The 26,422-nt window shown below is 37.5% G+C and overlaps 1 protein-coding gene across 6 annotated transcripts in view; it reads left to right on the top strand.

The window, feature by feature from the left end:
• The window catches only part of Atp13a3 (ATPase 13A3), an 80,133-nt gene that overhangs the window by 33,700 nt on the left and 20,011 nt on the right, over positions 1-26,422 (top strand). For 5 of the 6 annotated variants that reach the window (XM_055624978.1, XM_055624979.1, XM_055624981.1 and 2 more), the window contains 21 exons: positions 1,286-1,358; positions 3,735-3,866; positions 4,815-4,994; positions 5,114-5,271; positions 6,053-6,241; positions 7,664-7,725; positions 10,131-10,281; positions 12,986-13,102; positions 13,722-13,739; positions 13,833-13,986; positions 14,075-14,195; positions 16,441-16,565; positions 18,605-18,777; positions 19,080-19,202; positions 19,278-19,357; positions 20,317-20,359; positions 20,448-20,557; positions 21,289-21,385; positions 22,204-22,276; positions 24,205-24,373; positions 25,743-25,930. In XM_055624978.1, the coding sequence (XP_055480953.1) occupies positions 1,286-1,358; positions 3,735-3,866; positions 4,815-4,994; positions 5,114-5,271; positions 6,053-6,241; positions 7,664-7,725; positions 10,131-10,281; positions 12,986-13,102; positions 13,722-13,739; positions 13,833-13,986; positions 14,075-14,195; positions 16,441-16,565; positions 18,605-18,777; positions 19,080-19,202; positions 19,278-19,357; positions 20,317-20,359; positions 20,448-20,557; positions 21,289-21,385; positions 22,204-22,276; positions 24,205-24,373; positions 25,743-25,930 (2,536 nt within the window). The remainder of the gene's footprint in view (positions 1-1,285; positions 1,359-3,734; positions 3,867-4,814; positions 4,995-5,113; positions 5,272-6,052; positions 6,242-7,663; positions 7,726-10,130; positions 10,282-12,985; positions 13,103-13,721; positions 13,740-13,832; positions 13,987-14,074; positions 14,196-16,440; positions 16,566-18,604; positions 18,778-19,079; positions 19,203-19,277; positions 19,358-20,316; positions 20,360-20,447; positions 20,558-21,288; positions 21,386-22,203; positions 22,277-24,204; positions 24,374-25,742; positions 25,931-26,422) is intronic. The other variant, XM_055624977.1, reaches the window with a different exon arrangement.

Here is a 26,422-nt window from a genome sequence, read left to right as displayed (position 1 = left end):
TTTTTTTTTTTTTTTTTTTTTTTTTTTTTTTTTTTTTTTTTTGAGGTACTGGAGTTTGAACCTAAGACTTTACATATGCTCACTGAGCTGTGCTCTGAAACAGTTATTTTCAGAGTCAAATTGCCACATGGTTATTCCAAAGGTATAGGCATCTGCATTTGCTTATTAAAGTGCTGGGGCTGGAGAGATGGCTCAGCAGTTAAGAGCACTTCTTGCTCTTCCAGAGGTCCTGAGTTCAATTCCCAGCACCCACATGGCAGCTCACAACTGTCTGTAACTTCAAGATCTGGCACCCTCACACAGATACATGCAGCAACCACATGGTGGATCACAACCGTCTATAATGAAATTTGTTGTCCTCTTTTGCCCTGCAGACAGAACACTGTATATATAATAAATAAATAAATCTTAAAAAAAAGACTGAAGCACTAAAAGGATGGTTTCGTTGTTCTCAAGGCTGTCTCTTTAAAGTGTTTCTTTGTTTTGAATTAAAACTAATTCTTGAATCTCTGACTTTTGGGAGTATGCATGGATGTGTTCACATGTGAATGAGTCCATTTGTGCCTGGAGGCCTCAGTTTGATACTGGGTGCCTTATTCAGGGCAGGGTCACAGTTGAACCTAGTACTCACTTACTGAACTAATTCAGCTAGCCAGATTGCTTTAGAAATCCCCTGTCTTTGCCTCTTTTGTTCTGGAGTTACAGGCAGACTGTGGTGCCTGTTTGGTGTTCACAAGGGTGCTCAGATCTGAACTTGAGTAGTATCTTTGTTAGGGTTCCAATTGCTGTCAAGAGACAGCACGACTACAGCAGTTCTTATAAAGAGAAACATTTAATTAGGGCTGGCTTACAGTTCAGAGGTTTAGTCCATTGTCATGGATGGAAGCATGGTGACATGCAGGCAGACATGGTACTAGAGGGATAGCTGGGAGTTCTACGTCTGGATCAATAGGCAGCAGGAAGAGAGTGACAGTGGCCTGGCTTGAGCTTCTAAAACTTCAAAGCCCACCCCCAGTGACACACTTCTTCCAGCAAGGCTAGACCTCCTAATAGTGCCATGCCCTCTTCTCCTATGGGGCTATTTTTATCCAAACCACCCTAAGTTCAAGCCCTTTAACCATTGAGTCATCTCCCAACCCTTGACTTTCTCCACCTTTTATACATGCAGAACAGTTAACAATCACCACAGTAATTGAGCTTTATATATATATATATATATATATATATATATATATATATTGAGGTACAGATTTGTATTTATTTTTGATTTCTTGTTTTCTTTCAGCAATATGTTATGTTACATGACATGGTGGCAACTCATAGTACTGTGAGAGTTTCAGTTTGTAGAGTAAATCAAGGTAAGTTCTTCAGTCGAAAAAGTAAGTGAACACAAAATGGCCAATTAAATGCTCATGTGTAAAGTAAGATCATTATGTGTATATATGCATCTTAATTTTTTAATTGGATTTATTTATTTAATTGTGTGAATGCATAAAGTGTATATATGGAGATTAGAAGACAACTCACAGGAATTACTTGTCTTTCTGCCACATGGTTCCTGGCATTGTGCTAAGGTCATTAGGCTTGGTGGCGACCACCTTTACTCTGTGCCACCTCACCAGCCCTGTCATCATCAGTATTTCTTCTTCTTTCTCCTCCTCCCTTCTTCTTCAGATTTAGAAATATACATCTAGATCCTCAATTTGTGGCCAATTCATTGTTTTATATAACATTTTATCATTTCTACAGTGTAGAGGCACTCTGGTAAAAGCAGAGTGTGGGGAGTGCTCTGAGAGCAAGGTGAGCACTTACTTTGTCTGGAATATTTACCAGTACTTTTTTTTGAAGTCTAAGCAGCCATTATTTCATTTAGTCAAATTAAAGGAAAGGTGAGAAGTTTTAAGATGATGATGAAGAGGAGAGGCTATTAAGTACCCAGAGGGCAGAAATTAGAGACTGCTTTTCATGAAAGCTGGAATAAGGCATGTGCAGCAAGTAGATGAGACACTCAGAGTGCCTACAAATCAATGGAGAGCCACCAAAGAGCTTCCAGCAGACTCTCCTGTTTGTTCTTCGCAAATAAAAAAACAAAACAAAACAAACAAACAAAACACAGTAATTCTGGCTTCCAAAGGCATGACCTGGATCAAGAACAGGGTTGTAGAGATAGCAAAATGTGGTCATTGGACAAGATTTGGTGAAAATTGAAAGTGAAGTATCAAGAAGTCTATGCAGCTGGGTAGATGGATGTCGGTGTTGTTAAATGGCATATGATAAAAGGGAAACAATGATTGTAGAAGGAGAATGCTTGGAACATACAGACTATCTGAGATGTTGAAATGAAGGACAGCATAGTATCTGGTCTTTGGAGGCAGTAGCCACTCTCCAGAATACAAAATCAGTCTGCATTTTTATTTATTTTCCATATTTCTTTCCTTTTACCTCAGTCCTACCCCAACCAACAGCCCACATCCCTCCCTTCCTCCCCCCCCCCCCCCCACTACTTTTGAGATAGGATTGATAAGTTGCCAAGTGTGGCCTCTGAAGTTGCTGGGATTATAAGTATGAACAAGGGGCTGGAGAGATAGCTCAGTGGTTAAGAGCACTGACTGCTACTGCTCTTCCGGTCAGATCACCAACACACATAAAAAATATATAGATATTCTCCCAGGCTCTTTTTTTTTTTTTTTTTTTTGGGTGCTGTACCCAAGTGATTGCTTCCTTCCTAGCCATTTTCTTTCACTGGAATCTCTCACACTTGGTGCCATCTTACTTATTTTTGGTAGGGTTATTTGTTGTTTGTTTCATTTTGAAGTGTGTGTACGTGTGTACAGGCTGGCCTAGGCCTTGTTATATAGCTGAGAATGAATCTCTGATCTTGCTGCCACAAGCTCTGGTATTACCAGAGCCCAGTAGTTTTTGGTGTTTTTATCAGGCAAGGGGCACCTGTATGCGTTAAGACCTGAGAAGGGCCTTGCCAGGCTGGCCTCAAATTCATGATCTTGCTTTTCAGCCTTTTAAATGCTGGGGTTTTAATTCCTGATTTAAATTTTCAAGGAAATAACGAATTAAGCATTCAGCTTGCTGTTTTTTAATAATTTGAAGACTAAAACATAAAATAATTAGAAGGGTTGCGATAAATAGTTGCGATGAAAAAAAAGAATACTTTTGAAAAGAAAAATCTGGTAAATATTTCATGATTTCTTTAGTTTCTGTAGAATTGGAGAAATCTGAATTTATTTTGCCAATTTCAGCAGAATTTCCTGTGGACTTATGAGTGTATTTAAAGGTGGCTGATAGTCAAAATTGATGATTGACAGGATTATAGGGGTGTGATGAGGACTTGCTACCACCTGTGCTTGATCAGCATACTGTCAGGAGACCAGCCAGCTGCTATATCTCAATGCCTGGTAGGCCAGAAGAGAGTGTCAGATCCCCTGGAACTGGAGTTACAGATAGTTGTGTTACTTCCATGTGGTTGCTGGGACTTGAACTCAGGATTCCTGGAAAAACAGCCAGTGCTCTTAAATGCTGAGCCATCTCTCTAGCCTTGATGCTTTGTTAATGTATAGTTCTGTTTCTGGAGACTTTCTATGATTCAATTTTAATATTAACCCCACTATATCAGTTTCTTACTGAGAGCAAGAGAGTTTTACATAGGTAATTTGTTTATTTGTTGTTTTTATTCCAAGTTAAAGAACAATTTCTTCTAACTTTTTTTTTCCCCAATTCAGAAATAGAAGAGATCTTTTCTACAGACCTTGTGCCAGGAGATGTCATGATCATTCCATTAAATGGGACAGTCATGCCTTGTGATGCAGTACTTATTAATGGTACTTGCATTGTAAACGAAAGCATGTTAACAGGTACGTGAAATCAGCTTTATCATGCTTCTTGTTTATGCTGGTGTTACTATGAAGTAATTTAAACTTTTTCAGAAACATTTCATTTCTCATTTACTCATGAAAGTGATGCATAGTGATTTTGTGTGTGTGAGTAGACTACATTCTGAGCTAAAAACTAGTCCTAACCTACCTAGTGCTGACTCTTCCTGGACCTGCTTCTTGCCACTTCTTAAGACATGGGGAATGGTTTATAGTATAGGAAAGGGAAAGAAGTCCTTTGCCTACAGATTATAATGAATTTGCTTCTATATAAATTATGTGAAGAATAGAAATAAATCAAGAGTTTCTTATATTGTAATTGGGAAGACATAGACTTTATGGTAATTCTGCCAGAAATTCACAGTCTAGAAGTGGATCTTTCTACCTCTTAAGTTGATTTTTTTTTTTAAATATTATCATAGTCTGACTGGAAATTATTTTCTACATACTATATTTTGAGGCTTAAAGGATACATTGTCACATACATATTTTCTATACTCTTTGAAGAAGTATGAATGCTATAGAGAATTAAAAGAACCTCGTACTACTCACTCTCCCTTTCCCAAATTTTTTATTACTGTGATATGTGTCTATGTCTGTATCTTTGTAGTAGTGGTTAAAGATATGGCATCACTGAATACTGAAAGTAACAGTACTGTTCTTTGATCTTTAAAATCATTTGAAGGTCAATAAAAGCAATTTTCAAGTAGTAGCAGACATTTCTGATTTATGAAATCATTCACTGTCTAGAATTACTGCTGGAAACAGCTTGCTATTTCTCAGTGAACCCATTGATGGACAAAAAGGTAAATGATTATACTTTCTTGTCCATATAAGAGCAATTATTAACTATTTTTGGTAGTTAAAATATTCACCATTTATTTGACATTGATTTCTAAGGTGTTCTTTAAAATTTTATTTTCTTAATAGGAGAAAGTGTTCCAGTGACAAAGACTAATTTGCCAAATCCTTCCGTGGATGTCAAAGGACTGGGGGAGGAGTTATACAGCCCAGAGACACATAAGCGCCACACTTTGTTTTGTGGGACGACTGTTATTCAGACCCGTTTCTACACTGGAGAACTTGTGAAAGCCATAGTAGTGAGAACAGGTAGGTAAAGTCACTTTTGAGTTTGAAACCAACTGAATGTTTATAAAGGGATTCTGGTTGGGGAGGTAAATTCTTATAAAAAGATGAATAAATTTTCTCTTTAATTTTTTTTTTGAAAGGATTTAGTACTTCCAAAGGACAGCTTGTTCGTTCTATACTGTATCCCAAGCCAACTGATTTTAAACTCTATAGAGATGCCTACTTGTTTCTACTATGTCTTGTGGTAGTGGCTGGCATTGGTTTTATCTACACAATCATCAATAGCATTTTAAATAAGGTATGTAACTTTTGATAAGTTTTGTCCTTAATTATTTCACGTGGCTAAAGTTAATTCTAATTCTAAAGAAAACTATGACACTAGTATTTATTATATTAGAAAGCAAAAATATTTTGGGTGATCTAGGCAGGGAAATTGGAAGTTCTAGGCCAGCTTGGGATATGTAGCAAGCATAAAACATTTACATCGTAGCATTTAATTCTTCAGAATGTGATACAAAGCATGAATCCAACTTTTTGTGCAATAAACTGAAATTATATAAATTAATTATATATAACTTGTTTGGTTATTCAGCCATGATGTCATGTTCCTAGCTTTGCCTCTTGGGTGCTGGAATTACCAAAATCATGTTTAGCCACTTAATGGAAGGTTCATGTAAGAGACCATTTCTGATTATTTCTTCCAACGTCTGTGCTTGTAGGATGAGATAGTATCAGATAAGACTTGTTCAACTTGATTTGAAGGCAGTCATGTGAAGAACAGAAGCTGTTAAAAGTGAGACAAGTATTTAGCTGTAGAAGTCTCCTTTAGCTGGTATTCTGATGGTCCATTGGATAGCTCATTGAACCTTCTTTTTCTTAATAATTTCTACACCCTCCTGCAACATTGGGGTTTAAACCTAGGGCCTCAAACATATTAGGCAAGCATTTTTATGCCTTTTATAAAATCTCTAAAGAAAAAATTATATCAGTAAATAGATTAATGTATATACTTACATAAATACAAAAAGTGTTTATTAAATGTTGTTTGACATTTTTATGTTAATTTATGTTAATTGTAGAAAGAAATTCAGGAAATAATTATTAAGTCTCTTGATATCATTACAATTACTGTACCACCTGCACTTCCTGCTGCAATGACTGCTGGGATTGTATATGCTCAGAGAAGACTGAAAAAAGTTGGAATTTTCTGTATTAGTCCCCAGAGGATAAATATCTGTGGACAGCTGAATCTTGTTTGCTTTGACAAGGTTGGTTTGGTTTCATAATCATTACTGTGTTTTAAGTATTTGTTTATATTTCATTTGTAAATTAATTTACCCTTATTTTTATTATTTCTGGAGTTTCCCCTTTCCCAGTTACTTACATATGCATGTTTTGAAATATTTTTCTTACTCTACCTCTCCCCTTTGAAACGAGTTTTTACTATATAGCCCTGGCTGGCTTACAATTCATTTGTATAGACTAGGCTGGCCTCAAACTCAGGGAAATCTGCCTTCCTCTGCCCTCCAGAGTGCTGTACCACCATGTCTGGCCCCTTTCTCAGCTTTTATTTCTTTGTTTACTCTCTGCGGGTGTTTTTCCTCCATCTTTGTCTCTTTAACGTGTGTGCAATGCCCTCAGTCTAGAAGAAGGCACCAGATCTTTGGAACTGGAGTTACAGAGGGTTGTGAGCCACCATTGAATTGAACCCAGGTTCTATGGCAGAGCAGCCTGTGTTCTTCCTCATTTCTTCAGCTTCCTTCCCCTAGTGTTTTCTCAGTTAGCAATCATTTTAGTTTTGCTTGCTTGCTCAGATCTACAAATTAGTGTTGGTATGCCTAGTTATGTCTTATGGTAATAACATAAAGGGAGGCAAGATGGTGGGCTGAGCCCACCCACAAGTGCTAGGCCCTATGGGCAAGGTGAGCTACCTCAAAGATATGGTGCTGGAGTGACGGCTCAGTTGTTAAAGAGCATTTACTGCTCTTGCAGAGGGCCTGGGTTTGATTCAGAGCACACATACGGTATCGTACAACCTGTGACACGCACAGAATGACACATTGATACACAGACAAAACACCCACACATAAAAATAAATTCATTCATTAAAATTTTTAAAACTTTATAGTAGTAATAAGTTAAATTATATAGTCTTTTATGTTTTTAGGTAATTCTAATTTAATACAATTTGTAGGGATATGTATTTACTGTGGTTCATTTTTCATTCACTCATAAGTATGTGTGTTTAATGCTCTGTGATTTTTATTGAATTCCCCCAACCATTTTTATTTTATTTTTTGAAGAAAATTAGTCATTTTCTTTCCTGGATTTGATTGGTAGCTTCTTTTGGTGTTTAAATTTTCTCCTTGGCTCCATGTCCCCTAGTCTGTCCTACCATCACCCCTCCCACCAGCACATACACTGCTTGTTGGGTGGTAGGTAAGTAGGTAGGTTGACTGGTACATTTTGCTTATAGTTTCAGCTCATAAGTGAATAGGGTCAATACAGGTAGGTGCCTTCTTATACTTCAAGGAGTCATAGTGCAATTTCTCACTGTAGACATGTCCTGGAGGTTATTCCCTGGCAGTCTGTCCCCTCTTTCAGGCTTCCCCTAGGCTCTAGCATGTTGTTTCATTTTATCTTTATAAGGTATTGCCTTTACTTTGTGCATGTGTACTTTTTTATTCTAGACTGGAACTCTTACCGAAGATGGTTTGGATCTGTGGGGGATTCAGCGAGTGGAAAATGCCCGGTAAATATTAGCTGGAGTTTTATAGATTATTAGTACAGTTTATTTTTAACATTTTAGCATATTCAACATTCAAACATAATAGGCGATTGTGTTCCCACCACCAAGAGTAAATAGTTGTATATGTTTCAGATGTCTTTTAAAATGTTTTTGTATGTGTGTATATGTGTATACATACATGTGTTTATAAGTGGGGATGGGGGCACAAGCATTCCAGAGCATGCCTGTACTCACAGCGAGTGGCTTTCTTTCCCCCAGCATGTTGGCATGTTTTATTCCAGATTTTAGAGGAAATGTCCTTTTTCTTTTAAGTATGTTGTATTGAGGCATTTCCAGTTTCTTTGTAGCTTTTGTCTTGAAGGGCTATTGAACTTTGTAAAGAGCTGTTTATATAAAGATTGATATTGTCAGTGATTTTTATTCTAATGTGTATTTATTTGCTGTATTACCCTTACTGTCAAATCAGCCTTGTGTTATCCCTGAAATGAAACCAGCTTGGTGTCATGCACATGATTTAATGTGTGGGAATTTTGTTGTTGGTGAGACAAATATCATGTCACCTAAGCTGGCCTCTAACTCATTATGTAGCTGAGACTAGCCCTGAACTCCTCATTCTTCTGCCTCCATCTCCCAGGTGCCACGTCTAGCTGCTAGGCTCACAATCCTAAGTGTTATGTAACTGCAAGATTTCTAGGCTGAGGACTCCATTTCTCCCGACACATTTTGTCTGCTGCTGAGAAGCTTCACTCATCTCTAGCACTCTTTTTCTCTTGTTCCTTTGAAGTATTTCTTTTTCTCTTGTTACTTTGAAGTATTTTTTTTCATAAATGTTTATCCTGATCTCTAGTTTCACATAATTCTTTTTATATTTTCAGGAACATTGGTCAGTAATAGAGTGTGCTTGACTAGCGTGCACAAGGCCTTCTGCTGACCTACATTTTTTATATTCATTTGCTTCTTGATTCTAGGAATTCATAGTTTTGCAACTTCTGGTACATTTCAGCCTCATTCTTTTTTGTTATTTCTTTTTTTTTTTTAATGCTTTGTTTTCCCTTCATCTGGGAATGCTTAGTGAATGTTCGTTTGTTTTCTGAGTAATACTTTTGTGTGCGGAGCATGTGAGTGTGCAAGTGTGTGACTGTGGCTGTGCATGTGCACAGACAGAACTTAGGGGGTCTTCCTTTATCGCTTCCTACCTTATTGTCTTGAGACAGGATCTCTCCCTGTACCAGAAGATCACTGTTTGGACATGCTGACTTGTCATCCCTCTCTTGGAATCTGCTTGTCTCTCCCCTGTCTGCACTCTCTCTTAGTGGCTGAGGCATCTTTCCATCCCTTCCTATTCTAATTTTAAAATCCCCCCTTTTGAACATTTTTTTCAGTTGTCATTTTATTATTTCAGATTTATAGAATTTTGTCTTTATTGATGTCTGCTGACTCTCGTGATGTATTGTTTCCTAGTGTTTTTCCCAGTGTGTCTTTGTTGGTTGGATGTTTGTATTATACTCTTGTGGCTGAGTTTATGAATGCCGTCCTGTAGAGGTTGCACTGGTGGTATTCATGTTAGCTTTACTAATGTCTTATAATTTGGGGATTTTGGACTAGTCAGTAGCAGATATTCACATCCAAAATTTATGCTGTATAGTACAGCAATTCAGATATTTTGCAGAGAAAGCGAATTCTCTTATTTCTGTCCTTACTCCTTGCTCTGTTAACAATGATGGGCTATATAGCTTACAGAAAACTACTTGGCTACTATACTTCAGTTGCCTTATTCAGAGTGGGGATAATAATCTTCCTGGACTGGAGATAGAACTCAGGGTTAGATCATCTGCCTCAAGAGTCTGTGTGTTGCAAGTGTAAGTGATTGTCAGTACTTAGACTCTGGGGTAAACAAAGCAAGTGAGATGAATCAGTAAGTGTTCTAAGATAGTGCCTGGTACGCAATAAAAACTATGCAGCTCACCAAGTGGATTGTTTTTATTTAGGATGTGTGTTGATGGTGTTGCTGAGGATCAGGTTCAGCCTTAGGCTTGTAGCTAGCTAAACTCTTTACTACTGAGTTGCAACAGCTGTTTCTTATCGTCCTACTCTTGTTTGAATTCACTGCATGGACCAGGCTGACTGACTTCCTCATCTTTTTGCCTCTACCTCTTCTATTCCTACCTCTGCACCTAGTTTAAATATTTACTTACAGACAGGGTTTCTTGTTTTCTGAAGTTCAAGTCTGACCTTGAACTCCGTCTTTAGCTCCCATGTGCTGGGATTAGATTACAAGTAGTCACCACCAAACCTAGCTTGATTTGTTTGTTTGTTTGTTTTAAATTACAAACCTTTAAGGGTATGTTAGAATGTTGGCTTGATTCTAGAACTTTTTGGACCTAATTCAGTGTGCATTCTCTGTTTAGGTTTCTTTTACCAGAAGACAATGTTTGCAGTGAGATGCTGGTAAAATCTCAGTTTGTTGCTTGCATGGCTACTTGTCATTCTCTTACAAAAATTGAAGGAGTTCTTTCTGGTGACCCACTTGATTTGAAAATGTTTGAAGCCATTGGATGGGTAAGTTCATTTTTCTTTTTTGAACTTTAATTTTACTTTAAAAAAAAATTTATATGCATTGGTGTTTTGCCTGCATGTATGTCTTTGAGGGTATCAGATCCCCTGGAACTGGAGTTACAGACAGTTGTGAGCTGCCATGTGGGTGCTGGGAATTGAACCCAGGTCCTCTGGAAGAGCAGTTAGTGCTCTTAACTGCTGAGTCATCTCTATGGCCCCCACGTTCAACCTTTTCATTTTTTGTTTTGTTTTTGATGACAAGGTTTTGTGAGTCTAGGCCTACCTAAACAGCTGCATAACTAAGATATGCTTCCTTTACCTCCTGAGTACTGGCCTGAGCCCTTGTGCTAGGCTGTATCTTCAGCAGTCGCTTCTCCCAGTTTCTCTTCGCAAGACGTCGGCTCTCACAGTGCTGAGCCTCAGCTGCTCTCTCTGACCCCGTTCATGGCTTCAGAATAAGTACCACTTACATGACTCAGACACATTGCCAATTCTGGGTGTAAACATGAGATGCAGCCTGTCTACCCTGGACTACAGGGTGAGTTGATCCTGAGGAGATTTTCCCAGATTTCACCTCAGCGATTCTGGTCTCAAGACAGGGTTTCTCTTTGTAGCCCTGGCTGTCCTGGAACCCACTCCGTTGAACATGTTTGAGTTGGCCTCAAACTCACAAAGATCCTCTTGCCTCTGCCTCCCAGAGTGCTGGGACTACAGATACGTACCACCATGCCCTACCTGATTTTTTGTTGGTGTTTGTTTGGTTTTTGTTCAACACAGCTAATTCTTCAGCTCCAGCTGACCAGAACCTCAAGATTCTTAATTTAAAAATACATAATCAGGTCTGCCACAGCAGTATTCCACATCCTGGTACTGATTTCTGTTAGGGTTTCTATGGCTGTAGTAAAACACCATGACTAAAGACAGCTTAAGGAGAAAAAGGTTTATTTTAACTCACAGTTCCATATGACGCCCATCATTTAAAGAAGCTGGTGTAGGAACTAAAAGCCAAAACTTCCTGGAGGCTGTGAGATAAAGCAGAGGCCATGGAAGAGTGCTAATCAGACCTCCCCACCTGCCTTTGATACAGGCAGGGTCTGTCTACATAGTCCCACCTGTCTTAGAATTCATTATGTAGATCCTGCTAACCTTGAACTCACAGAGCTCCACCTTACTCTGCTTCCTGAACTCTGGGATTAAAGGCATTTGCAACTATGCCTGGCTTTAGCCAGCTTTCTTAATCTGCCCAGGGTTTGCAGCTTGTGTAGATCTGGGCCCTACCACATTAACATTAACAAGAAAATGCTTCACATGCTAATCTAATGAGAGAGCATTTTCTTGATTGAGATTCCCTCTTGAACCTGACTAATCATAGGATGATTAAGATACATTCCAGTTTCTGAGATGGTCAGATGTAGAAAAGTGTGCTGTGGAATTGTATAAATTTAATTTTTTCAGCGGCTTTTCATTGATTGATTGCTCTAGTTACTGAATTAGGTTAACTTAATTAGGGTAAATGCATGTGTATTTAATAGAGGCTCTTGTTTGAGCTTGTTTCTGGTTTTGGTGGCATGCTTATGCCAGGCACATGTTCTGCCGATTCCCTAACCTGTTTGGAGTCTTTTTCATTCTTCCCCTTCTGCATTATTATTATTATTGGTGATTGGTGGTGGTGGTGGTGGTGGTGGTGGTGGTGGTGGTGGTGGTGGTGGTGGTGGTGTGTGTGAGTGAGAGAGAGAGAGAGAGAGAGAGAGATCATGTTCTTGCCATGGACCTCATATGGAGGACAGTGGACAGCTTTTGATAATTGGTTCTCTTCCACTATGGAAATCTCAAGATCAAATAACCAGGTTTACACAGCAAGTATTTTCAATCCTTGAGTCATCTTACTCAGAAAGAAAAAACAAAAAGTTGCGAGCTGGAGAGATGGTTTAGTGCTTAAGAACACTGGCTGCCTATGCAGAGGACTCATGTTCAGTTCCCAACACCATGTGGCAGCTTAGAACCATCTGGAACTTCAGTCCCAGGGGATTCCATGACCTCTCCTGGCTTCTATTGGCACAACGTACACACCCGGTGCACAGATAATATGTGCAGGTAAAATATCTATACACATAAAATTATTTTTTAAGTGAAAATCAAGAGGTCATGACTACAGTAGCTTAACTAAAAGTATTTATGCTTTCATAGAATGACTCTAAAAATCACTACTGGTACAGCTTATTTTCTCTGTAGTGGTTCTATTAGCTCTATATGAACTCTGTTTATGGCCTCTGAAAAGCTCTCATGAAATCCAGCTTGCCCTCAAGCTCACTGTGTATTTAAGCTGGTATTAAACTTATGATTTTTTTGCTTCTTTATCTTTGAATACACCTGTGAACACATACAAACGTGTATCATTTGTTGACAGACAAGAAATCACTATATTATAGGCTAAAAATACTTAAAAAGTAACATTGTGTCTCCAGCTCCTTCTGAAGACAACAGGCTGCTCATATCTACTCTTTTATTCTATTTCCAAGTTCTTTCTCTCCTCACTCAAAGGTTGCCAGGTATGAGTAGCTTTTTTATATTTATTTATATTAATAAAATAAGTTTATTTTATTTATGTTAATAACTTAGTGTTCACATGTCCTTTGGTAGGTTTTTTAATGGTAGGTACGCTTAATGAGTTTAGAAGTTCGTGATGTGTTGAGTATTTTCCTTTTAGATTTTGGAAGAAGCAACTGAAGAAGAAACAGCCCTTCATAACCGAATTATGCCCACTGTGGTTCGTCCTTCCAAACAGCTGCTTCCCGAGTCTACAACTGCAGGAAACCAAGAAATGGTATGATGTCACCCAGTGCTGGCAAACATAGTGGCTGCTCACTTTAATTCTAGTTTGGAATTCTCTCTAGACGAGAAAGTCAGGTGTTTCATTTTATGTTCATGCAGATACAGGTATTTTAACTGGGTTTATCAGAAAGGTTACTCCTGATGTGCTAAGGCATTCCCTGTAAAATGTTGAGATTTAATTCTCAGTTCCCTTCTGTTCCTTTGCCATTTATACAAGTGATGATCTTTTTAGTATGCATCTGTATTCCTAGAATTGCATACAAAGAATCTATTATTAAAAGGCACTCTTACTGGTTTTCATCATTTATTTTACCATTTAATGTGCCAGTATTTTTATGATTTAATAATACTTGAAAATGTTGAACACCATTTTGCACCTCCTTTTCCCCACCCACCTCTGCTAGGAAGGAATTGAACCCTGGGGCTTATGCATTCTGGCCTGGTGGTCACACTGTGGAGCCTCACTGTGGCAGCACACCTTTTTCTTGGGGGGTTCTATAGAGGGGCTCTCAGGTTCTAACTTAAATACTCAAAGTTGTTTGATACTTTCTAAATGTTTAAGTTTTTCTAGCTGGTATATATTAATCTGTTCTTTATTCTCTTGTCTTTAGGAGCTGTTTGAACTTCCAGTAAGTGAAGAAAGCTTTCTTTTTAGATAAGTACATTTGCTTTTATTCTTAAAGAATAATAAATCTTTTGTGTGCATTTTTGAAATTAAATAGGCTATTTATGAGATAGGAATTGTTCGCCAGTTCCCATTTTCTTCTGCTTTGCAACGGATGAGTGTGGTTGCAAGGGTACTAGGTGATAAGAAAATGGATGCCTACATGAAAGGAGCCCCTGAGGTCGTTGCCAGTCTTTGTAAACCTGAAACAGGTAAGAAAATAGATAGGCTCTGGGTAAAATTCTGATGTTTTTATGAACTTACAGTGGCAATTCTAAAAGTAAATTTTGTTTTTAAAAGTTCCAGTTGAATTTGAAAAAGTTTTAGAAGATTATACCAAACAAGGCTTTCGTGTAATTGCTCTTGCACACAGGAAATTGGAGTCAAAACTGACATGGCATAAAGTACAGCATATTAATAGGTAAGGCTGAGCGGCATTCCTAAAGTTTCCCAATAATGCATCACTATAAGTCATGTGGAACAGTGGCATGTGATTGTCTATTTTTAAAGGTTGAATAAATGAGGTGTGTATATTGTGGCTTTGTTTCAGGTGTTTTGAGGTAAAACTGACTTTTTTTTCCCCCCTTTTCTTCTATATTGCCTTTTGTTTGTTTTTCAAGACAGTTTTTCTGTGTATTCCTGGCTATTCTGGAATTCACTGTGTAGATGGGATTAAATCCTGTGCTGTCATGCCTTACTCTGTGTTGATTTTATTTTGCCTTTGTTTATGTTACTTTTCTAGTTTTTAAATTATGTACATGTCTGTGTGTGGACTTGCACATGGGAATGCAGTACCCATGGATGCCAGAAGGGAGTGAGTGATCCCCTTGAGCTAGAGTTACAGGTGGTTGTAAGATGCCTGATGTAGGTTCTAGGAAGTGAATTTGGCTGTATTTTCAACAGTGGAGGTATGTGCCCTTCACCATAGAGCCATACTGCAGGCCATGCACGTTCTAGGAACAGTCAGTGGTAGCGGTTCTGTTTATTTTCCCTAATGGGAACCAAATACAAATTTGGTCAATGAGTATCTTGCATCATAATACATGCTATTCTTTCTCTCTAGTTTTTCTCTCTCCTTTGTCAAATGACATTACTATCATTTTTTCTTTTTCTATGTAAATACGGTTTTATATTTGACTTAGTTTCTTTGCCTATGAAAAAACTGAGTTCTCCCAGCCAGAGAATGGTGCCACCTACAATGGGTGGGTCTTCCCACTGTAACATAGTCCCCATGGGCATGCTCAGAGTTCTTCCAGCCAAATTGACAGCTGTTACCAATCACCACACCCTACTGATTCCTGTTGCTTTACCTGATAATGAACTTCCCTTTGTTATTACTGCATGCTGTGTTTAGTATGTTGTAAGTAGATAAGAATATTCTTTGACCTCGTTCTGCCTTTGTGGAAAGGTGATCTGAACATGAATATATTTTTGAATATGTGGCTCAGAGGGTAAGAGCACTGGCTTAGATTTGGTTCCTAGCACCCATAAACAGTACTATAGGATCCAACATTTTTGTCTGAACTTCTGTGGGCACTAGACACACCACAGTCATACATGCAGGTAAAACACAAACATAAAAAAGGAAAAGGAAGGAAGGAAAGAAAAAAATGAAAGAAATCTAGGGGCTGGAGAGATGGCTCAGAGGTTAAGAACACTGGCTCTTCTTTTTTTTTTTGGCTGTTCTTCCTAAAGGTCCTGAGTTCAATTCCCAGCAACCACATGGTGGCTCACAGCCATTTATAATGAGATCTGGTACCCTCTTCTGGCATGCAGGCAGAACGCCATGTACATAATAAATAAATAAATAAATATTAAAAGAAATCTAGTGAACTGATACACATATAACAATGAAAGCTACAAATATGTCCTAATTCCCACGCAGGACACATTAGTTTTTTCTTGCTTTATAATGTCACCTTTTGTCATTGGCACCCTTAAAGACTAATTACTGAGTTACCTTTAGTTCTTGAGCCTGTCATAATCAGAGAGCTTTTCATGCTCTTGAATAGACTGACCAGATTACTCTAGCCCTCCTTGTTTAACTGTGTCTGTTTTCTTTCTTTTCCTTCAACCAATATCATGTCTGTGTTTTTGCCCAGTAGGAACAGATTTTTATGTTTTCTCTTATTTAAACCTTTACTTTTTAGAATTGTACAGTTCATTAGAGTACAAGATGTCCATGACATTTGGCATTAGTCAGTATTTTAAAAGATGCCATGTACTGAGTAATCTAATGGTTATTTTTATCAAGTTGCTAAGATAAAGAATTGTATTTTGTAGACATTTTGTAGAATTAATTCTTAATGAATTTTATCTAGTGTCCCTTGCCCCTAACATTTAAATTAGGCTATATTTCATGAGGGAAACAGAAAGAGTCTGCCTTAGTTCCAGAACTGATGAATGTTTACAAAGATAAACATTTCCAGATTATCTTTGTATTTTATGTCAGGTTAGTTTTTATTTCAATATATCAAAAAATTGTTTGGAAATTATTTTTTGAGATTTTAGTTTTTGGAGATAGTAAACTGGTCAGTGTACATATGGTTCATTCAGTATGTGAATGTTTTACTTTATAACTTAAAGGTGTTTTAGATTTAGATAGTTTAGATTTCTCTGTCAGTCTTTTGTCTGAGCTAAACCATTTTGTGTTAACATTTTTTTAGAGATGCCATTGAAAACAACATGGATTTTATGGGATTGATTATAATGCAGAACAAGTTAAAGGAGGAAACCCCTGCAGTACTTGAAGATTTGCATAAAGCCAACATTCGTACTGTCATGGTAACAGGTGAGTATGACTCTAGAGCTCAAGTTGTGTGGTACTGAGGGAGTTACAAAAGCTATTGAAGACACTTGGACACTGTGTCAGTGATCCAAGGAGGCCATGTGGGGTCAGGACAGATGTAAAGCAAGCACACACTCACACAAGATCCAACAACTTTCACATGTACATACATACATTTGATGGATAGAACAAAGCTCCAAACACTTTACATATATACATAGACGTTCACCTGTTGGGTGGATGGAGCAAAGCTCTAACTTCATTTTTTTCTCCCACAGCTTTTATTTATCCCAGCAAAATCTTTCAAGCAGGACAAAAATCACAATATGGTTTCATTCTATTTTTTTAAGTGAACGATTACAATGTGTGTACATAGAAAAACATGTTCCCTAATACCCTCACACGATCAAATATTTTACATAAATATGGCTGAAAAACAAATTATTCCCAAGAACCTGCATACATTTGTAGCTAAACAAGTTGTTATAGATTAACAAAGTGTAAAATGGAAGCAAGGTAATTTTCTCAGCCAGTTTCTCTTACTGGCAAACGGCAGTTTTCTGTTACAAAGAACCATAGATCTAGATCTAACCTTTTATATAAAAACAATCAGTCGGATCTACTTCAAATCCTCAAGATGCACATCTACTCATTAACAGTTTTTTATTAAATCATATCAGGAAGCTAAGAGAAAAATGAGTACAAGAAATTAATCATCACATCGATCCCCAGCCCAGCTTCAGCAAGAAAGAAACACATCAGTTAGTACCAGTTGGGCTGCCGTTGTTCTTGTATCCTGATCTCAGAAAGTCCACAGCTCAGCTATTAAGAGGGTGCCCTTCTGAACTTCAGATTATTCCCAAGATTTCCTACATTAAAGTCATTAACAAAAACATCTTAACCTAACTTTACTAACAGTCTGCATCTGTAGTCTTTATCTCTAAGTTCTTTCCAAGCATAGTGTTGAATTATTTTTTTTAAAGATTTATTATTTATACAGTATTCTGCCTGCATGTATGCCTACTCACCAGAAGAGGGCACTAGATCTCATTATAAATGGTTATTAGCTACCATGTGTTTGTAGGGAATTGAACTCAGGACCTTTGGAAGATCAGACAGTGCTCTTAACCACTGAGCCATCTCTCCAGCCCGGTGTTGAATTATTAATTATTAATCTACTCTAGCAGCAATGCCTGAAAAAGACAAACACTATTATTTTTTGTTTGTTTTTTTCCAAGCCCTATTATTGCAAGTGCCAATGATACCGCCCATTGAGTGGCTAGAAGGCCCCTTGAAGGATGTGGTACCTGTAAGGCAACAAGGACCGTGATGCTTCGTAACAGCAGCATGAACTTCTCAGGACACTTAGTCCTCAGGGCTTTTCTCCAAAGCACACCCATTGTGTTAACCAATGGGCCGCATTCCATGAGTTTTTAAAGCTATTTTGCTGTTCCTTCTGCATGGTCTTTGACAGAAAGCACATTATTTAGTGACTTTACCATTTGTTGTCCTATTTCAACTATAAATATTTTCCCAAACTACAAACCTTGCTCTCTCTCATTTTTAACAAAATCTGTTAATAGAAATACATACTAAAGGTACCTATTCTGTACCTTTTTGTTCTATTTCCTGAACCATGTGTTATACCTTGACTTATGTGAATTATCTATAAATGATTCTTGGCAGTAATATAAAATTCCTAAGGAATGAGTGCGTGCCTTTTTCTTTTTGGGGGTTGTTAACAAGTTTTTGTATTGGCATATACATAGGTGTTTTAGACTTAGATGAGATGTTTTTCAATTACATTTCATTTCTGTATTATGTGCAAGACAGAAAATACCCTGCAGGAGGCAGGTATGGTCCTCCTTCCATGCGAATGCTGGGACTCATTCAGGTTAGCAGGGCACCTTTTCTTGCTGAGCCTTCTGGTCGGCCCTTCTTATCATTCTGTTCTGACTAGCCATAGTAGAAGCCAGTACTTGTTCTGTACATCCATGTTTCCCTTTCAGTTTTAATGTGTCTAAAATATTTTGGAAAATTAGGTGATAACATGTTGACGGCTGTCTCTGTGGCCAGAGACTGTGGGATGATTCTACCTCAGGATAAAGTTATTATTGCTGAAGCATTACCTCCAAAGGATGGAAAAGTTGCCAAGATCAATTGGCATTATACAGACTCCCGGACACAGTGTACTGAATCAGCAATTGACTCAGAGGTAATGTTTACATTGTCTTTCTAGGTTTGCTTATTTGAATCTAGTCTCAAAACCAAAAATACAGAAGATATACATGAAAACTCAATAGTAACAAAAATTAAATGAAAATAGAAGCCAGGGCTATCACTCCAGAGGTTGATTGATTTTCATAAGAATCTGAATGTTTAAATTTTGATACTGATTTTCCTTTTTAATGACTTCTATAATGTAAAATCACTCAATTTTGGCATTAACATGTTGAGCATGGAACTGTATTTCTTGGTATAGCTACTTGAATATTGTTCTGAATATCTTCTGCACAGGTTATTCCAATTAAACTTGCCCACGATAGCTTAGAGGATCTTCAGTTAACTCGCTACCATTTTGCGATGAATGGAAAGTCATTTTCAGTGATACTGGAACATTTTCAAGATCTTGTTCCTAAGGTTAGTACTTTGGATTTATGAATGGGTTCATGGCTCATTTTAAACAGCATTTTAAAAAGATAATGTATTTCCTAGTTGATGTTGCATGGCACCGTGTTTGCTCGAATGGCACCAGATCAGAAGACGCAGTTGGTGGAAGCACTGCAGAATGTAGAGTAAGTACTGACAGCCTTTCCGTAGGAATTATATAATTTCATTTTTAAATTCTGAACAGTAATTTATTTCTTATGTGTAAGTTGAGCATCCTTAATCCAAGTACCAGAAATGAAATGCTTTAAAATCTGGGGCTTTTTGAGAGTCACAATAGAATTTGAAGGAAATATTCCAAAATAAGAAGAATTGCAAAAATCTGAAACACTTCGTATTCCAGATGGGAAATATTAAAGTGCATGTGTATGTCTATGTATATGAAGAATTGTTACCTACACGATAGGTAAGAACTTAAACAATGTTTTTAAAACAAGTTAACCTACATGTTCATCTGGCTTAAGTAAAATACCTATAATTCTCAAGGTTATATCTACAGAGAGATCATTAATTCGTGTTTTTTAATTGAAATTTTTGCACATGCATACAGTTTGCTATTTAAAAAAAAAAAAACACTCCCTATTCCCTCTGATCCCCTTCCTAGCTCTCCTTCCACTTCTCCCTCCCAGCCTCACGTGTTCTTTCTTCCTTTTTTTCATCCTCCTCCATCCATTTGGTGCTTGCATTGCATCGACTTGACTTTATATTTTGAATTTGGGGTGTTTTTGTTTTGAGGCAGTGTCTCAGCTAGCCTTGAGCTCTTGCTCCCCCCAAGGTTCACACAGATGCACTTGGGTCATGGCTCTGCAGTTTTAGTAACTAATAACACAAAAAGTGTATTCCAAAGTATGCAGGCTCAGTCAAGCCTTTTGCTCTGCAGGTAAAGAAATTGAGACACCAGCATCCTTTGTCCATGTACATATGGAAAGCATTCTAGTTTCAGCCAGTACTGTCAATGATCACTTAGTGTGAAGAGCATTGGTTTCATTTATCTGTTAGCTCTCTGGCTTTGTATTGGAGAATTAACTACTTTATATGTGAATTGTAAGAAATTAAAAAAATCTTAAACTCCTTTTTTTTTTTTTAGTTACTTTGTTGGGATGTGTGGTGATGGTGCAAATGATTGTGGTGTAAGTACACTTTTTGTGATTTATTTTGTAATTTGTTCTTTAGCCCAAGTCATTCACAAAATTGATTGAATTTTCTTTAAACTGTTAGGCTTTGAAGAGAGCACATGGAGGCATTTCCTTATCTGAGCTTGAAGCTTCTGTGGCATCTCCCTTTACTTCTAAGACACCTAGTATCTCCTGTGTGCCAAACCTCATCAGGTAATAAAAATCAGAATTTTTCTTGTTTGTGTGTTTTTGGAGACCTTAAAATGTGTATGTGTATGTTGTCTGTAGGAAAGTTTTGTGCACCATTTGCATGCCTGGTACCCAAGGAGACCAGAAAAAAACATCTGAACCCCCTAGAACTAGCGTTTTAGGACAGTTTTTGAGTTACCATGTAGGTGCTCTGAATCAAATCCCAGATCTTCTGGAAAAGTAGCCAATGCTTCTAACTGCTGAGCCAGCTCTCCAGCCCCAGAAGAAAACAACACTCCCACCCCCTAGCCCCCTTCCCGACACATGCCCCCTTAGTGCGTCTGTATTTTGAGACAGGGCCCACTTTGTAGCACAGGCTGGTCAGAATTTCACTGTGTAGCCTGTTTAGCCTTGAACTTGTGATCCTGCTGTCTGTCTCAGCTGCCCAAGTGTCTTTGAGTAGATGTGAGAGCTAGAATTTATGGCTTGAATTTTATTATTTTGTTCTGTAATGCGCTTAAAATATAGTAGGGTGAATTATCATAAAAAGCAATGGAAACCTGTTTTAATGTTCAGTACATTTGACCTATGAATCAATGGTAACAGATTAGTGCCCTTCTAGCATACATATTTTTGGTAGTCAGCCAAGAACTTTGTTACAGCTGTGAATGTTGATGTTCCTCTATCAAGATGGAATTGCGTTCTGAAGGACAAGCTAAGGTGCTGTTTGTCACATCCAGCATTTCTGTTCACAGGGAAGGCCGTGCTGCTTTAATGACGTCCTTCTGTGTGTTTAAATTTATGGCATTATATAGCATCATACAGTACTTCAGTGTTACTCTCCTGTATTCTGTGAGTACCACCACCAAATAGACATGTTCTTAATGGTAAAGCCCCAGAGGTATTGGCATGTGTCTTTGAGTTTTAAAGTGAAATTTAGGTAGTGTGTGTAAAATTACCTTGGGGTATTGAAGTTGGGATAGCAGTAGTTTGGGGTGCATGTTCCTTAAAGCTTGTACACATGGCTAAAGCTTTGTGAGAAAAACTGCTGATTGTGTTCTTTTTAGTCTATAGTACAGTGTCTTTGCTTGTTTTGGATAGGATTTCAAGTTCGTAGGCTAGCTTCAAATTCAGTACGTGGTTGAAGACGTCCTTGAAGTTGTAATCCTCTAGTGATGTCATGCTAGCAATAGAGGTGTAGGCCATCTGTGTTACAGTCATAGTTGTGGTCACGTTGCTGCACATTTACAGAAAAAGAGCCCTACTCTCTTAGATTATGACTGACATGATCTTACTGTAGACTTTCTACTAATTGACACTAGCTTTCTAAAGATGTCTTTATGAACACTCCCTTATTACTATTTATAAAAATACCAGAAGGGTAGAATTAAATATGAAGAAATTAAAGACACTGACCCTTGAGAATAGAGTATTAGAATGTTGAATATTTTGAGAAAAAGAATTGTTTCCAAGATTAAAAAAAAAAAAATTGTCAAATATATTTTAAATTCACACCTTTTATACTAACATTCACTCAAAGTTAGGCAAATAGGTTGTTGATTAATTTCAAAAGCAGATGTTTAGGTATCATTTTGAAGGTGTTACTCGGGATTGTAGGCTGGCAGCAGTGCTATGGAAACAGTCTTCAGCTTTAACAATTGCTTTTGTAGATCTTGAGTAACCTGGGAGACTTCCAGTTTCTCTTCATTGATCTGGCAATCATTTTGGTAGTAGTATTTACAAGTGAGTATTTTGCTTATTTTCTTGATTTTAAAACATATGAAAATTTGAAATTATGTATTAAATTTTGGTAAATTTACATCAACCATTATAAGTAGCTTATACCTCTCCAGTTTTCCTGTATATGTTTTTTTACTGCTTGTTTCTATTTTGCCCCAGTGTTTTCTTTTTCTTTTTTTTTATTTTATTTTATTTTTTTTCCCCAGTGTTTTCTATATTGGAAGTGGAGTGTAATCCTGGCTCATAAATTTTATCTTGTTTTTGTTTTGCTCTCTCTTTTTCTCAACTTTTGGAATTAATTTATTTACATCTTAAGGGCCATAAAGCTCTAAATGCACACCTTACCCTTCTTGCTCAGTTAGTATATCAGGTGAGGACCCGATATGAGCAGTTATGGATTTGATCCTTGCTGCATTATCTTACCCTTAACTAGCAGGCTTTCTTTTCTTTTTTGAAAATAGATTTTTTTTTTTCTCTCATACAGTACATCCCAACCAGTGTCCCCTTCCTCCATTCCTAACTCTTCCCCAGACATACTCCCCCTTTGTTTTCTTTTCAGAAAAAAACAGACCTCCAAAAGGTAACAGCCAAACAGGACAAAACAAGGTGCAATATGACAAGGCAGGAGCCTTCATAGATGCTGGCCAAGGCAGTCTAAGAGGAAGAATAGAGTCCTGAGAGCAGTCAGAAGAGTTATGCTCCTCCAGTTAGGGGTCCCACAAAAACACCAAGTTAACAGCCAAAATAAATATGCAGAGGACCTGGTGCAGACCTGGTGCTTGCTGTTTTAGTGTCTGTGACCCCTTAGTTGATTCGGTAGGCCATCCATCCATCCTTGAGTCATCCATCGCACATCCTCTGGGTTTCCCCATCTCTGAGGGGAGGGACCCAGTGGAGACCTCCAGTTTAGACTTTGTCTGCACAATGTCTCACTGTGCGTCTCTGCACTAACTCCCATCTACTGCTTGAGGAAGCCTCCCTGAAAATGACTGGCCAAGCCACCAATCTGTGAGTTTAGTAGGAGATCATTAGGAATCATTTCACTGATTTTTTTTTTTTAAGACCAGTCATGTTTAGTTCTACCCTAGGTCTCTAGATTCTCCAGTCTGCAGCTATGCAATCAGTGTTGAGCTTGATTATTATTTACTTAACAGTTAATATCTACTTAAAAGTGAATAATGTACATACCATATTCTTTCTGGGTCTATGCTACCTCACTCAGGGTAACTTTTTTTTTCCTGGTTTTATCCACGTGTTTGCAAATTTCATGATGCCATTTTTTTTTTTTTTTTTTTTTTTTTTTTTTTACCATTAATACTCCATTTTGTAAATTAACCACATTTTCTTTGTTCATTCTTCAGTTGAGGTTCAGTTTCCAGTTTCTGGCTATTGTGAATAAAACTGCAGTGAACATAATTGAGAAAATGTCCTTTTGGTAGGATGGAGTATCTTTTGGGTTAATGTGCCCAGATGCAACACAATCCCTATCAAAATGCCAACACTGTTTGTTGGTTTATTCATTTATTTATTCATTTTTTTATTTATCTGGGGGGAGGTTGTTGAGACAAGGTTTCTCTGTATAGCCATGGCTGTTGTGGAACTCATTCTGTAGACCAAGCTAGCACTGAATTCAGAGATCTGCCTGCCTCTGCCTCCTGATCACTAGGATTAAAGGTATGTGCCAACACATTCTGGCAAAACTTTTATAGATTATTTTTACTTTCATAGATTATGTTTATAGATTATGTTTACTTTTATAGATTATTTAAGTGTGAATGACATCTGGCTTGCATGTTTAGAAACTTTTCTTATTAAATATTTACTAGATAAAACCAGAATTTTAATAGTCTTATTTCCAAGTGTATTTCATTATGTCTTTCTTAGTGGAGGAATTTAGACTAAACTTTTTTGTCCTTTCCTTTCAAATATAGTGAGTTTAAATCCAGCCTGGAAAGAGCTTGTGGCACAGAGACCACCTTCGGGCCTTATATCTGGGGCCCTCCTCTTCTCCGTCTTGTCTCAGATTATCATCTGCGTTGGATTTCAGTCGCTGGGTTTTTTCTGGGTCAAGCAGTATAAAGTGTGTGATCCATATTCAGAGTGAGTTGGTCAATCCATTGTAAGATGACTATAAGAAGATGAGCCTTGAAATGTGTATAGAACCTGCATGCAGTTTGCTTTAAACACCTAAATAATTTTGTCTTTTTCTCATGCTAACTTCTGTCTTTAGGAGAGAGTATCTTAGTTTTCTGTTCATCAGTACACTAGCCAAGCTGTAAAGAAAAGGGAGTTAGTTACCTTGCCTTGTAGTTGAGAAACTACATATGTCTTTTTTGATGGTGGTGTTTCTAAGGCAGTACCAGACACAACACAGTGAGAGACTTATTTAAACTAGGTTTTATATCTGACCTATTCTGATATGCCCCCATTCATCCATTAATTGCATGAATGAATTAATTGACTCATGGGATAGAACCCTAATCACTCCTTAAAGTTCTCATCCAGTCTCTGCTTTTAGTATCTCAATGGGGTTTAAATTTGAGCATAAACTTTAGAGAGGGGACCATATTAAGGCCATAGCAGAAAATGTCAAGACAAAGTGCAACTCATTACCTAAATAGGATTTAGAATCACTTGAGGAATTTGCTTCTGAGACTTGCTTATCTGTAAAATGAGAAAAATTGGCATCAGTCTCAGTGAGGCATAGTGTTGTGCTTCCAGTATTTATTCATTTATCCAGTATTTATTTTTAAATATTTATTTTTAAATATTTTGAAATTCTGAAAGGAATATCAGGTGTTTGGTTCTACTCTTCACAAACTATGATGTGAATAATTTTGTCAACTCTTCAGTTGTGAATATTTTAATTTGCTTGATTGAGATTATCATTAAAATTTTAGAAAAATAAAAAATATTATGTTTTCTTAAGCATTGCCCATGAAAAGGAATGGACAAAGCTATCTTGAATCTTTTTGAACATCATTTATAGAGCTTCAACATTTAGCTGTTTTTGCTGCAAAAACATTAATAATTATGTATACACAATAATATTGTTCACTTAGAAATGAGGGCAAGCCATAACTAGAAAACCCTGAAGGTTATCTTGGTGCCAGTGCTTGGCCAGACATTAGCACATGTCATCATACTTAGCCCCTACAGTATAACTACAGAGAAGTGTGGACCCTAGATGAAGAGGTGGAGTCTAATTTATTGAATAAGACACTTATCCCCAGTTATCATGGAGTAGCTCTAAAGACTGTCCTGTGGCCTGTTTACATTCACTGTGCTAAAATTCTAAAACTAAAAAAAATAATAGATTATAATTTTAACTGATTGTAATATATACCTAAAAGGGAAAGTTCTCCCTGCCCTGTGTGTTGCTGCTGTTTCATCTTTAAGGCATCTAAAATAACATTGGCCCCTTGGGAAGATGCTGCTGTGTTCTTAATGGGATTTTTGTGTATTCCAGTGTTTGTAATACAACAAGAAGTGCGTGTTGGAACTCATCACACTTATACAATGGAACTGAACTCGATACATGTAAAATACAAAATTATGAAAATACTACAGTGTTTTTTATCTCCAGTTTTCAGTACCTCACAGTGGCAGTTGCCTTTTCAAAAGGAAAACCATTCAGGCAGCCTTGCTACAAGAATTGTAAGTATGACATCATGATTTCCACCTTCCTCTTTCCTGACAAGATTGTCAAGAAGAAAGCTGGACTTGGCAACATACCAGTAATCCTACTTAGCTGCATAGCCAGACCCTGGCTCAAAATAAGAATTTTAACTAGTAAACCTTCTTGCATAGTTAGATACTTTTTTAAAATGCTTTGAATGTTTACTGTCTTGTTTTTACTTTCGTGAACATCCTACTCAAAGTTTAAAAATTACAGCAACAACTCTGGTTTTCATATCCTGTTATTTAGGGCCCTTTTCTTCTTTGAGTGAGTACAGAGACTTAGAATTGAAGGGAGGAACCTATAGGAGGCTCCTGTGGAGACAGTTGATGAGCTTTTCTTTTCGGTATTCTACATAGTGCCAGCTGCCCTTTTCTGTACTCATACTGTTGTCAAGGTCAGTGGCTCTGGAATTCCTACGCTTTAATCACTTTCGCTCCCTATCACTGAAGTGGCCAACAGCACAGAGT

This window comes from Psammomys obesus, unplaced genomic scaffold (assembly GCF_907164565.1).
Source record: "Psammomys obesus unplaced genomic scaffold, mPsaObe1.curated_primary_1811, whole genome shotgun sequence".
Classification (NCBI taxonomy): domain Eukaryota; kingdom Metazoa; phylum Chordata; class Mammalia; order Rodentia; family Muridae; genus Psammomys; species Psammomys obesus.
This window is presented reverse-complemented; position numbering and strand designations above follow the sequence as displayed.